Raw genomic sequence first — 13,904 nt, forward strand, 5'->3', positions numbered from 1 at the left:
CCTTCAAGTAAAGGGATCCCAGAAATCTACATAACACTTCTAAACTTATAACATAATTTTTACCAAATTTACAAATTTAGTTTTCCAATGGGAAACATATGTACTCTTTCCCTGCACTCATATTGTCAACTGTTCTTTGTTCCCTGCAGCAGTTGTCAAATTATAAAATTTAGCCTGGAAGCAAGATATCACATCTGTGCTGAATGGGACCATGGAGAGAGGCTGGACAGCTGTACATCTGGGGTTTGTTCCCGCAGATCAGTAAAATGTGTGCTATAATTGAATCCAGTAGCTTTTCTGATATTGTTAAATGGAAATCAATAAATAAGCATCTATCAAAATTCTACTGTATGCAATGGGGCTTTGAGTCAATGCTTTCAAAGAAAGAGAATGCTATTTTATCTGCTACTAATCCAAAGTATTCTCTTTTTATACTGTGGTGGAGGTCCAAATACCATTACAATTATGTTTATGTAAAGATCACGGGAAAAACAGAAGCAATATACGAGTAAGAATATGCTTCTGGTTCTTTATTTTATAAGGATCACAGATTCTCTCAAGGCCTTGAACACTGATGGCACGTGCTGGGATTGAGTGTCCTCGAGCTGTCTTTTTGTAAAATTTGTTTAATTGAGAGAAAGAGAGCACATGCACACGAGTGGGGGAGGGACAGAGGGAGCGGGAGAGAGAGAGAGAGAGAGAGAGAGAGTCCCAAGCAGGCACCACACTGTCAGTGCAGAGCCTGATGCGGGGCTTGAACTCAACAAACCATGAGATCATGCCCTGAGCCAAAGTTGGACATTTAATTGAATGACCCATCTACGGTCCCCCTTGAGCTGTCTTTTAACTCTTTAAAGTTTCAAAACACCTTCATCCCAGTGTGTTCCTGGAGAATCCAATAAATTTTTTCCACATTTTATGACTAGTATTAGCAAGATATTAAGGAGAAAGATATGGAATCAGAATGATATATGGAAATTATGAATATTTGAAAGTTATGATTATTGAAGAGCATATTTGAATTATTGACTCAAATTAATCTTTAATTGTTACAGTGTGTGAAGTTGAAAACTTAGGAATCTTCTTATGCATATTCCACTTTACTCATTCTGTCCTTTCTTTCCCCCGCCCTTGAATTGCAACCAAAAGAATGAGATAGCAACTCTCTGGCTTTTCTGGAAGTAAATTCTTTAAAAGCTTTCTGTTTGTGAAAGAAAGCATTAAAATTATTAGTGTGTAGTAATGAAATTAAAGCATACTTAAGATTAGTTTGAGTTAATTTCAATTATAATCATTATAATCTGTTATTTGGTTGGACAGTTAACTTATTTTTACTTATTAAAAAGTTCTTACAGTAGTGAGTCTTTTTTCTCCCTATATTAACTTTAGGAATTTGTAATAGACTATATACTCATTGACCCCTGAAGAGTTATTTCTCCTGGAGAATCAGCCTTCTTAATTACTGATGAGAATACCAACCAATATGCCCATCTTCATTGTAATTATATAATGGCTGAGGGAAATGACCTTGAAGACTGTCTTTCAGTCTAATAGTGTAGCTTTATTTTAAAATATAAATAATAGAATAAAAACATTTTCCATAAAATTTCTGATATCTAATTAATGTCTCCCGGAGTAACTGTGGTATCAAACATTCCCTCTAATTATATTCATTAGTGGCTTCTCCCAGACAAGTTTTAATTAAGTTGTACAATGAAGATCAATACTCATTGTGTATTCATTGCAATTTACAACAAGCATATATACTGTTCAGAACAATTTAATTACTGTAATTGTTGCACAGAAGATACTTAGTGACTGTGCTCCATTACTGCCAATCTCCCCTTTTAATAAATTCGGTAATGAAATTGGGTAATGAAGTTCTGAAAATTCACATTTATGTATATTCTATGTCTAAACTTCTGTTTTTTATGTAACTAGCTTAAGTAGTGGGGGAAATGGAGGCATTAATAATATCAGTGTCATAGTGTTTTTTCATGCATGCTATCATAAATGTTGGGAAATTATTAGAGGATAAATAAGAACACTTGTAATAACAGTTATATTAGTTATGTGAAGAATAATTTAAGGGTGTTGGGTAATAAGAACAATCTATTTCCCCTTAAATAAGATTTCAGTTTTTATTACTCTTATTTCCTTAGTTTTAATTTATAAGGAATGCCTCCAAATGTGCTAACTTCTATTAATGAATATCATGTTACTGCTGTACTGGTCGAAGAATGTGAAAATAGAGATTTTCTGGTAGCATCGTAGGTGTATACCAGGGTTTCTTAACTTTGGCACTAGTGAAATTTAAGCCACATAATTACTTACTGGGGAGTGGGGAAAGTTTTGCTGTGCATTAAGAAATGCTTAGCTGCGTACCTGGTTTCTTCCCATGAAAAGCCAGTAGCAAATATTCCTCCCACCCTCCAGTTATGACAATCAGGAATGTCTCCAGATATTATTGGATGCCCATGTTGAGAATCACTGGTGTATGTTGATTCAGACACACCCTCCTGATCTGCCCACTGACCAAATGATTCATTAATAAGACAAACAGCTATTCAGCTGTTCTGAGTGCAAGCTAGGTTCAGAGGCATGAGTCAAACGTGGTATTCCTTTAAGGCAACAGTACAATTCCTTATATTCAGTGTTTTGGAGCTAATAATTGGGTGCTAATAGAAGATTCAGTAATAATAGCTTACCTAGGTTTAGGAAAGAGGACTAGGATGGCTTCTGGGAGAAAACAGTTCCTGAAATATGTGTTATTGGACAAATGAAGAGTTTAGAAATTCAAATGGGGGAAAGGGCATCTGAGACAGCTAAAACAGCATGTGTAAAACTTGGGAGATTTTGTAGACAGCTAACACTCTGTATCTCTACATTTATATAATCTCTACATCTCTCTCTATATATATCTATGTTTCTATCTTCATGTAAATATCTCTATCTACCTATCTAGCTATAATTTTAATTATTTTTCCTGAGGCATCAAATTCCAATTTCCTCTGAATTATATGAACAAAATTATGATATATCAACCTGCAAGTAATTGCCTGAAACATCTAATTTTACCCTTTTTTCAATTTCCAATTTTGTAATCATATGTATAAGTATCTTCTTTACATTGTGAATTTTATGAAAACTTCTGTTTCAAAAAGAAAAAAACAGTTTTAGACAGTAGTAGGAAGTGACATATGTGTCTATTTATCTGAAGAAAAAGTTTTGACAAAGTCTTCATAAGAAAGATAATGTGCATTCCTATCATGGGTATTCTCATGTGTTTGGTAATGTATTCCAATGTTGAAAACGCCTAATAAATTGTATTAACAGCCTACTTAGTATTTTGAATTTATTCATTTAATTTCACACACATATACCTTTTAAGCCAAAAAAAAAAAAAAAAAAGAATAGTAATTCAGGTTAAAGTTAATTCAAGCGAAAGGAACTAAATTTTAGAAAGACATCTGGAAATGTGTTGTTAATAATGAATATTTGAAGATCCACATGTTATTAAGAGGTCTACAAGGAATGCTGTGTTTCTCCTGGCAGGCTAGTTAGGAATTCCTAGAATTCCTATTCACATCAGTTTGCCACCACAGGATTAAGTTCAGTTCGACTGCCATCGTAGTAGAAGGCCTTTAGCTTGCTGATTTGCTCTACTTTATCAGGTCTACACAGATACACTGCTGCTCAATATCAAAGGTGAATCAAATGAATCATAAGGATGAATAAACATAATGATTTAGGTTCTGTACTCCCCTGGTATTTAGTCATGTCTAGACATAGCCCTAGTGTCCCAGAAAAACTAAAATGAGGACAAGGACATTTAAGTTTAATGTAGCTTTATTCCCATGGAGACTAGAAAAGCCAACAATAGAATAAAAAGAGTATGGATGTAACTAAAAAATTAGATTTAGTGGGATGGCTGGTGTATTTGCAAGGTCAGTGGGTAATGGAACAGTTTTGGTTTGTTTATTGTCTTTATTGTTTGAAACAATAGTTTTTCAGCTAGGCCAATTTCTTCTAAAAAAGAATAACCCAACAAATTGTTTTATTATTCTCTAAAGCCACTATATGTGTAGCCTAAAGATGATAGACATTCTATAGGCATGGATTTTTTAAAGAGCTCAGAACCTAGTGAGGGAAATAGACAAGTTTATTAAATACATACACATCATAAAAGGTTTTCATATATATGTGGTATTGAGTGTATATCTGTGTTTTCTAGAACTTTAAAACTTTGGATTTATCTTTATATTACTACTATTATTAGAGACTATTAAATTAGCATATAAGATATACATGTTTGCAAATGTTATATGAAATAAATCAATGGATAATAAGGCTTAAATGCACATAATTTCTACAGTACCTAATTTTTTTAATTTAACTTATGATCCTAATGTCCTTGATTATAATAATTTTATCTTAAATTTTCTTATAGGAGTATTGTAACACATTTTCCAACCTATCAACTATTACTACTTTACTACTCCAGCTTTATACTACAGATAGAATCTTTTTTTTAGAATTGGTGGCATTTCAGCAAAGTGGTTCTTGAATGTAGTTTAAAGAAGCTTCAGTACCTCCAACTAGGATTAACCCAGTTGTTTTCCTTTTGGGTCCATATGGCATGCTCATTCAAAATGGTTTAGCTGCATGTTGGGCCAGGTAGATCATTTGGGTTAGGCATAATAGGCTGAAAAGATAATGATCTGTGATCCAGGTCTGAAGCAGTTTGACTGCTCAGTATCCTTAATTTAGTTTAATTTAGAGGGAGAGAAGAATAGGCAAACCTGTTGAAATATAAACACTGTGTGTGTATGTGGATGAGTGTGGGTGCACGTGTATGTAATACTCTTTCATGGCTTCCTTTTGGAATGATGATATTGAAACTAATTTGACAATAAATTTCATATAATTAAAAAAGACTTTTATTCTTGGAGTTCCCCGAAATTTAGGAGATCCAGCCATAATTGAGGTCTGAATTTCAAAAATGTAGTTGATAGTTCTGGAAGAAGCACATTTTAGAATATGGTTATTTGTAAGTAGCTGATATTTTGGGGAATGCAGTGGACAGTTAGCTATAGCAACAACTCTGAAAGCTACTATAATTTTCTTGGATCGGTTAAAGGTGTGTAGATTTATTTCCTAATTTAATTTGCAATTTGGATTACAGATTTCAGTTAATATCACAAAAAATCTTACAAGCTTGGGAATAGCTTATTTTTATTTAATGTAAATTATTTGTTAATTGCTTTATAACATTAAAATACAGTATGTTTAGTCACAAAGTTATGGCAGCTTAATCCCCAAATTTAGAGCCATTAAAGAAGTGGTTTGGTCTTTATACGGTTTTCTGTGGACCTTCATTTTTTTTCTTTTTCTTATTATCAGTTATTTTCCTTTATCCTTGTTTGACAAAAAAGAGCACATAGAGTAATGACTTGTTTATATTTGCTGTAATTGTTTTCCAAATGTTTATTCAAAATCACTTATTCTCTTGCATTCAAATAATGTTTTCACTGAATTATCACTCTTGTATTCATCATAATGAATACTTAATCTAACTCCATTTATGTAAGAAATATGCACTCTTAATAACACTATGAAAATAGTGATGCTTTTTTATACATTTGACTCAGTTTTGTATTCTTTTTCTTTCAGTGAATTTATTGGATTCACGTACTGTCATGGGGGACTTGGGATGGATTGCTTTTCCAAAAAATGGGGTAAGCCTTTATAAAATTTTCTCTACAACTTAAACTACTTGAGTAGACATCTTGTTAAATGTCATACACAAAAATTCACTGGACATATTTTGATTTGCTATTATCCTGGTTATATTGAATAGGAAATAAAAGTTAACATATTAATTACCGGTGTTGATCAAATGCACTTTATATTGTATTTCATTTGCTATATTAGGGAATGAAAATATTGTAAGAAATTCCTTTAAATTTTACAAAGATTAAAAGTGCCTCAGACTGTCAAGTCTGTCATCAGTCACAGGTTTTCTTTCAATTCTTGAATTTTTCTTCAGTGAAAGCTTTCAGAAAAGGTGCTTCATTGAAAGATTTTTATAACCAGAAGTTGTTTTTATTAGTAATTTATTTTACTGATGTACATTAGAAATAAAATGTTTTGGGTAAAAATTAGGTAAGCCATTTTTAAAACAATATGCTTGTTCGTGTATTTATACTAACAGTCTTAATGCATAGATTATATGAAAAAGTATTGCATTATCTTCTGCTCAATTAAAAATACATCTTTATTATCAGATAGAAAATGAATGTGTAAGTAACATATTGTGACATAAAATCATTATGCAGAAAATATTAACTGTATTAATTGGCTATTACATTAAAAACAATTTAGATTTTGAGAGATTTTTATTATCTAATAACTTAAACATTTAACTATTCCATAATTTTCAAACTAAAACTGTCCAGATTCGTTATACAGTCATTTTGTGGCAAACACAAATAATATATTTCAATACTGAATTTTGGGAAAATAATTTAAACAATTTGGATACTTAAAACTGTATAGTATAGTGTATGTATGTAATTAATTTAGAATGTTATTCACACTAATAATAGTTCATATGACTGAAAGGTTAATTTAAGTTTAATTAAGTAATCGAATATTACCATAACCCAAATAGCTAAAACTTGATTTTTTTTTAACTTGATGAGAAAATCAGGTATGTTATTCAGCCCTTTACACAGAGAGTTATTATGGAGGTAAAACAAGTAGTATTAATTGTTTGAAATCATAATCATTTGTATGCTAACATCTTAATCTCAGTGTATTTTCTCTTCTTTCATTAAGATGGTACTTCTGGGGTGCCTGGGTGGTACAGTCAACTGAGCATCCAACTTTTGATTTAGGTTCAGGTCATGATCTCACAGTTTATGAATTCCATCCTCTGCATTGGGCTCTGCACTGACAGTGCAAGTCTGCTTGGGATTCTCTCTCTCCTTCTCTCTGTCCCTCCCTTGCTTGCACTCTCTCTCTCCCAAAATAAATAAATAAACATTAAAATATATTAACAATTAAAAAAGCATAGTATTTCTTTTTGCTTGTTAAAAATTATGGCTGCATTTAGAGATATACTATAAATAAAGTCGTATTAGCAGATTGTTAAGATATTAGGACGTAAATATAAGTTAAAAAGAAAAAGAATAGTAACACCCAGATACAGCCAGTACCAAGTAGTGGTATATATTCTTAGTCTGTATCTCTTTTATCTTTCTTATGTTCTTCCTTTTTCTTTTCTGTTTTCTTCCTCCCACCTCTCATCTAGAATTATTTTCTTTCTTTCATCTATGGTCACCCCTGTACAAGTAGATGGCTGGATGAAAACCTATAGGTATATTTTGTACTCTGCATTTTTTCACATACCAAAAATGATTTATTGCATAAATATTTTAAATTGAGAAGGTAGCTGATAGATGGGGTTGAAGTCATTTTTTTAAAAGCCCGAGAAAATATGTCATATTCCCTTTGAATGTAGTTTTGTGTGTGTCCTTTTTCTTTCTTTTTTTTTTTTTCAACGTTTATTTATTTTTGGGACAGAGAGAGACAGAGCATGAACGGGGGAGGGGCAGAGAGAGAGGGAGACACAGAATCGGAAACAGGCTCCAGGCTCCGAGCCATCAGCCCAGAGCCTGACGCGGGGCTCGAACTCAGGGACCGCGAGATCGTGACCTGGCTGAAGTCGGACGCTTAACCGACTGCGCCACCCAGGCGCCCCATGTGTGTCCTTTTTCTGTTCAGAAGTTACTCAGAAAAGGTTCGGCAAACTGCATCTTTAAGGATAAATCTGATTTGTAGTTGCTTTTGCAGCTAAAAATTGGGGGGGAAATTATTCAATTTTGTACATGAATTTTGTATAAAACACTACTGTATCCTTTATAAAAACATAGTCCTTTTATATTCAGAATGAGCTCTTTCCAGTCATTCTGACTACTTTGTGCTTTCTTTTTCTTTCCATTATCATTATTATAGTGTTGATTTTGCTGTTGTTTCCTAAAGTTTGTTTATTTTGATAGCACACACATGCAAGTGGGGGAGGGGCGGAGAGAGAGGGAGAGAGAGAATCCAAGCAGGTTCTGAACTGTCAGCTGGATCCAGGGCCTCAATCTCACCACTCATGAGATCATGACCTGAGCGGAAACCAAGAGTCTGATGCTTAACCGACTGCCCATCCAGGCGCTCTGGCTGTTCCATTTATGATTAGATAAGCGACACAATTCTAGGTGAAATATAGATCATCCGAGCAATGTCATCAAAAACTGTGGAGTAAGGGCCTCTACAAATATTCTCCTCCGTAAAAGCTGTGAGATAACTGGCAAACATTGTCAGAATCTGTTTTCCAGGACTCTGGAAATTAACTGGTCTTTGAGCAATACAGGAAACATCTATTCAAGAAAAATGACTGCAACTTGTTAGAACTGCACTAGCTTTAAGATTCAAGATTGTTTTAAAGATTGAATTATTTTTTTTTATTATTTGGAACTTGATATTTCTTTTTTTTTCTTTTAATGGCTTTAGCATTTTGATGTGCCTTATGTCCTTTCCTTCCTCTCTTGCTGTGAAGTAGCATTGAAAAACCAAAAACCTGCTGTCAAGGTAAAAAGCAGCAGGCTAGCAGGCACTAGAATGCAGAGTGGGACCAGAAATTCTTCAAAGACTCCATCCTGGGGAATTGTCATTATTTGATCTGATAGCTTCCTGGAAGACTGCTCTTATACGGCTGTCTTGATTTGATCTAACTTAGAGCTCCACCATTCTGAAAGCCTTTATGATACTAAGTAAATAAGAATATTCTTTTTTTTTTCCAGAACATTTTCCTGAACTTCAGACCTTAGGAATGAATATTTTATCTATTTACCCCAAATCTGCACCTAAGAACTGGGCAAGTATTTAGGAGAAATTAAAGTCATGCACATGTTCCATACGCTTCTTAGAAGCAATCATTTCTGGGGCACCTGGATCCAACTTCGGTTCAGGTCATGATCTTGCAGTTCCTAAGTTAGTTCCTGAGTTCGAGCCTCACGTCGGGCTCTGTGCTGACAGCTCAGACCCTGGAGCCTGGTTCAGATTCTCTGTCTCTCTCTCTGCCCCTTCCCAGCTCATGCTCTGTCTCTGTCTCTCAGAAATGAATAAACGTTAAAAAAATTAAAAAAAAAGAAGCAATCATTGCTCCCATGACACTTCTAAATTTTTTTTTTTTTTGCATTTATTTATTTTTGAAAGACAGAAAGAGACAGAGCACATGTTGGGGAGGGGCAGAGACAGAAGGAGACACAGAGTCCGAAGCAGGCCTCAGGCTCTGGGCTGTCAGCACAGAGCCCGACGCGGGGCTCGGGCCCACAAGCCATGAGATCACAACCTGAGCCAAAGTCAGAAGTTTACCCGACTGAGCCACCAGGCGCCCGGCTCCCATGACACTTCTATGCTTGTCAGCTCCTGGGATGCTTCTAGGGATCTCATATTTACTAGTCTACAGTGTTTCTACAAGTTGGCTCAGGTCCTGACATATAAGAGAACTTCAATAAACATGTATTGGAAGGATAACTTAGTTTATTGTTTTTAAATTTATAAAATGGAGCATAAGTTACTGCGATATAGTTTTGCATAAAGATTTAAAATTAGAACTGAAAGTAGAATTTTGCACAGTGATGGCTCTCAGTAAATATTTTTTCTTTGACCTTCTATTGCATTTCTATTTTTCTCATACCAAGATATCCAAAAGGTTTTTGTTTGTTTTTCCATATAAATATATCCACTTGAATTCATTGCCAGCACTTAAAGATTGGGAGATTTCATAAGAAATCTGAATGTCCAGCTTCTCTGTTTAGCTTCTCTGTTTAGTTGGAAGTTTCAGAATGCTGCAACTAGCAGCTTTCTATGACCTCAATAGCTCAAATCTGAGTAAAGTCTGCTGTTTTGTGACTGTAAGCAAATTATCTTATTTGAATCAATTTCCATCTCATACTCTTTACTCATTTAAGTACTCAGTCTGTAATGTTAGCACTATTTTATTTTATTTTATTTTATTTCATTTCATTTTATATGTTTTATTTTATTTTATTTTTTTAGTTTATTTAATTATTTTGCGGCACCTGAGTGGTTCAGCTGGTTAAGCGTCCAGATCTTGGTTTTGGCTCAGGTCATGATCTCACAGTTCATGAGTTTGAGCCCCATGTCGGGCCTTGTGCTGACAGTGTGGAGCCTGGTTTGGATTCTCTCTCTCTCTCTCTCTCTCTCTCTGTCTCTCTCTCTCTCTGTCTCTCTGCCTTTCCCATGCTCACACTCTCTCTCTCTCTCAAAGTAAATACTTTTTTTTATTTTGAGAGACAGTGAGAGTGAGCGTGGGGAGCTGGAGTGGAGCAGAAAGAGAGGGAGACAGAATCCCAAGCAGGCTCTGCACAGTCAGCACTGAGTCCTACCTAGGGCTCTATATGATGAGATCGTGACCTGAGCTGAAATCAAGAGTAGGATGCTTAATGGACTGAGCTACTCAGGCACCCTGGCACTATTTTAGAGTGTACAATCATCAGGATTTTCTTTTATTTCATATATTTTTTTAAAAAAATCTATGATTATTACATGCTGAGATAGTTTCTTAATAGATTTTGAGTACTTTACCTTAATCAAGACACATCATTTGAATTTGGGCTTCAGCATGTGCCCAAATTTAGCCACAGTATATGAGAGAGACTGTGTGTGTGTGTGTGTGTGTGTGTGTGTGTGTGTGTGTATGCATGCACTTGTATCATGCACACATACCTCATGGTAGTTAATTGAATTTTCCTTCGATTATTTATTCTGGACATACCTAGAAATACTATGCTGTAGCAAGGTTTGCTTTTATGAAAATACAAATTTTCTGCATTCATTCATTCATTCATTCATTCATTCAACAGATATGTATTGGGCACTTAGTATGTGTCAGTGACTCTTCTAGGCCCTGGGGGTAGAGCACTGAAGAAAACAAAAGTCCCTGAAGTCTTGGATCTTGAGGCAACATTATTATTTTTAGAATGAGTAACCAAAGCGTGAGACCAATGAGGTACATGAAATAATTTCTAGTCTTATCTTTTCTTTCTGTAGTGTGCGAAAGTGGCAGAGAGGTGACAGTATTTGCTCAGGGTCACTCTGATAGTTTGTACTGCACTGGGAAGACCACCTGTATTGTCTTTGGCACATGTGGTATCATATCACTGTTTCTAATTGTCTTCCCATGAAAAAATACTTTTGCATGTACATAAATTCATTTAATACTAACAATGGCGATGCAAGAATGGTACTTAGTATTCTTCTTGTAGATGAGGAAAATGAGGCTCAGTAAGGGTAAGTGAATTGCCCAAGGTTAAGCAGCTGGTAAGAGACTAAATCTATTTCAAGCCCAGGTCTTCCACGAGACTGATTATTTTAAAAGAGAGGCGAAGTCTTCCAAACAGTTAGGTCTCCAGAGATATGACTAGGTTCTGGATGGTTCCCAGATTTCTAGTTTATATAAAAGAGGAATTGATGCTGAAGAGAAAATTCACCTTAAACATTTTTAAATGGGCCAGAGTGGGTTGCATTCTGTTCATTGCCAGATCATAAGTATTTGACAAACTGTATAGCACATAGGTGCTCAAAAGTATAAGTTGCATTTGTTATATTGTGTGTGTATATATATACATAATTATACATATATATATATATATGTATAATTATACAAACAGGTAGTTAAAAAGATGAATTAACTTAACTTCTAGCTATACTTGTAATTCACTACTGGTTTTGAGGCTTCTGTGAACCTTAGCTTTCCTAAATGTTAGGTAGGAACGTTATCTGTCTTGCAGTGTTGTTTTTAAGATAAAATAATGTATTTTGATGCACCACCTGATTCGTAAACTATCAAAACAATAGAGAGATGCTGGCTGAATTAAAAGCTGCTTCTCCATTGCTATTTTCAAATATAGCCAGAAAGCAACATTTTGGTAGTTAAATGCAATAACCACTCACCTATCACTTTGGCATTTGACTTTATCGGATGAAGTCAGTAGACTTTAAGAATTTCCTTACCTTGAGATGCCTGGGTGGCTCAGTCGGTTAAGCGTCTGACTTTGGCTCAGGTCATGATCTCCAAGTTCATGGGTTAAAGCCCCACATGGGGGCTCTCTCTCCCCCAGGCAGAGAGCAGGTTACTGTCTCTCTTTTAGTACAAATATGATTTAATCTGAAATCTTTCTCAAATGAGTAATATAAAAGTTTGAGAACCTCAGCATAAAATAGTTTTTATTAAGGTTCACTCTTTTTTGTTTTACATTCTGTTGGTTTTGACAAATATACAAGGATATGTATGTACCATTACAGTATCATAAGGAATAATTTCACTGCTCTAAATATCCCCTGTGTTCCACTTCCTCATTCCTTGCTCCCATCCTCTCTCTTTCCTTTCTAGTCCCTGGCAAATACTGATCTCTTTACAGTCTCCATTTCCAGAATGCCGTGTAGTTGGAATCACACAGTATATAGCCTATTCAGATTGGCTTCCTTCACTTAGCAAGATGCATTTAAGGTTCCTCCGTGTCTTTTTGTGATTTGACAGTGATATATAATTATCATAAAATGTCCCTCTATTTTTTGATGCCCAATTTAGGAATTTAGGAATTAACACTGTCCCATAATTTTAAGAACTCCATTTCTGCAAATCTTCACTTTCCCAGGATATGGTACGTATAGTGGAAAATTTCACAACTAGACTTTAGAAAAAGATAAGCAAAACCTTTAAGAACATAAGTATTTTTCTTTAAAGGTAAAAGTTATGTTGTATATAAATCCTATTCCAATTAGAATTATGAAAGTATTTAGAATAGATGAGCAATCTACATAGCAATACATTTATCCCAATTTTCTGGTTGAATTATTCAGCTGAAACTCTTTTCTCACTTAAGTTTTTTCTCTCTTTCTCTCTCTCTCTCTTTTCTTCTCTTAAATCGTCAGTCTTGTATCCATAGCTTCATCAGCCTATTTATACACACCCTGAAGGTGTATTTTGCTCCCTTCTAATTACATTACATTTATTTTTGTCATCTTCTGGAACATTTAATATTGATTAATCTATATAGTGTAGGCATAGCTGTAAACAACATTGTTTCCTGAAAAATTTTAGCAAGTGTTTTCAAGGCTTATGAGAATAAAATTAATGGTCATGATGTTTGTTTAGAGCAGATTATGCTCTTACTTCTTAGAAATTCCACTGTTGCTCTTTCTTCCCATATATTGTGGTTACAAAAGATCACAAGGTACACCTGCCTCCTTTGCTTTGGTGGAACCTGCCATTTCCCCACTGAATTCTCTGTACTTCCTGTAGCACACAACTGGCAAGCCATTACATTCCCCTGGGTATCACCTCTGAATTGTCCTGAAGCTCTTCTTTTATTTTTGCTGTCTTTTTTTCAGTCAAGTAAGGTAAACATTATTGTAAAATCCTTTCTTATGCTGATCATAGGGGTTATTAGGATCACTTACAATAATTTACTCATTTGAGAAAGATTTCAGATTAAATCATATTTGTACTAAAAGAGAAACAGTAACCTGCTCTCTGCCTGGGGGAGAGAGAACAAAATAGTCTTCCATACAAGACACTTCAAAAACAGGAGTTTGTGGCTTTTGTTGTTTTAGTGTCACTTTGTTCTATTTTCTGATTTCTTTGAGCTAGAGAACCCGTGTATTTACTTGTGAAGTTGAAAATGACTCAAATTCAGATGATTCAAATTGGACTGTGAATACATTATTAGTGTTGTATGTGGATTCACTTGAATCAAGAAACACTTAAACTGGGTTTTCTATTCTGATACACAGATTTTTTTCCAAAAGGATATATGGGGGTT

At 34.6% G+C, this 13,904-nt stretch overlaps 1 protein-coding gene across 7 annotated transcripts in view; it reads left to right on the forward strand.

Annotated features, from left to right (window-relative positions):
• The window catches only part of EPHA5 (EPH receptor A5), a 355,806-nt gene that overhangs the window by 28,463 nt on the left and 313,439 nt on the right, over positions 1 to 13,904 (forward strand). For all 7 annotated transcript variants that reach the window (XM_023253073.2, XM_023253075.2, XM_023253074.2 and 4 more), the window contains exon 2: positions 5,674 to 5,738. In XM_023253073.2, the coding sequence (XP_023108841.1) occupies positions 5,674 to 5,738 (65 nt within the window). The remainder of the gene's footprint in view (positions 1 to 5,673; positions 5,739 to 13,904) is intronic.

The sequence above is a fragment of the Felis catus genome, chromosome B1 (genome assembly GCF_018350175.1).
Source record: "Felis catus isolate Fca126 chromosome B1, F.catus_Fca126_mat1.0, whole genome shotgun sequence".
Lineage (NCBI taxonomy): Eukaryota > Metazoa > Chordata > Mammalia > Carnivora > Felidae > Felis > Felis catus.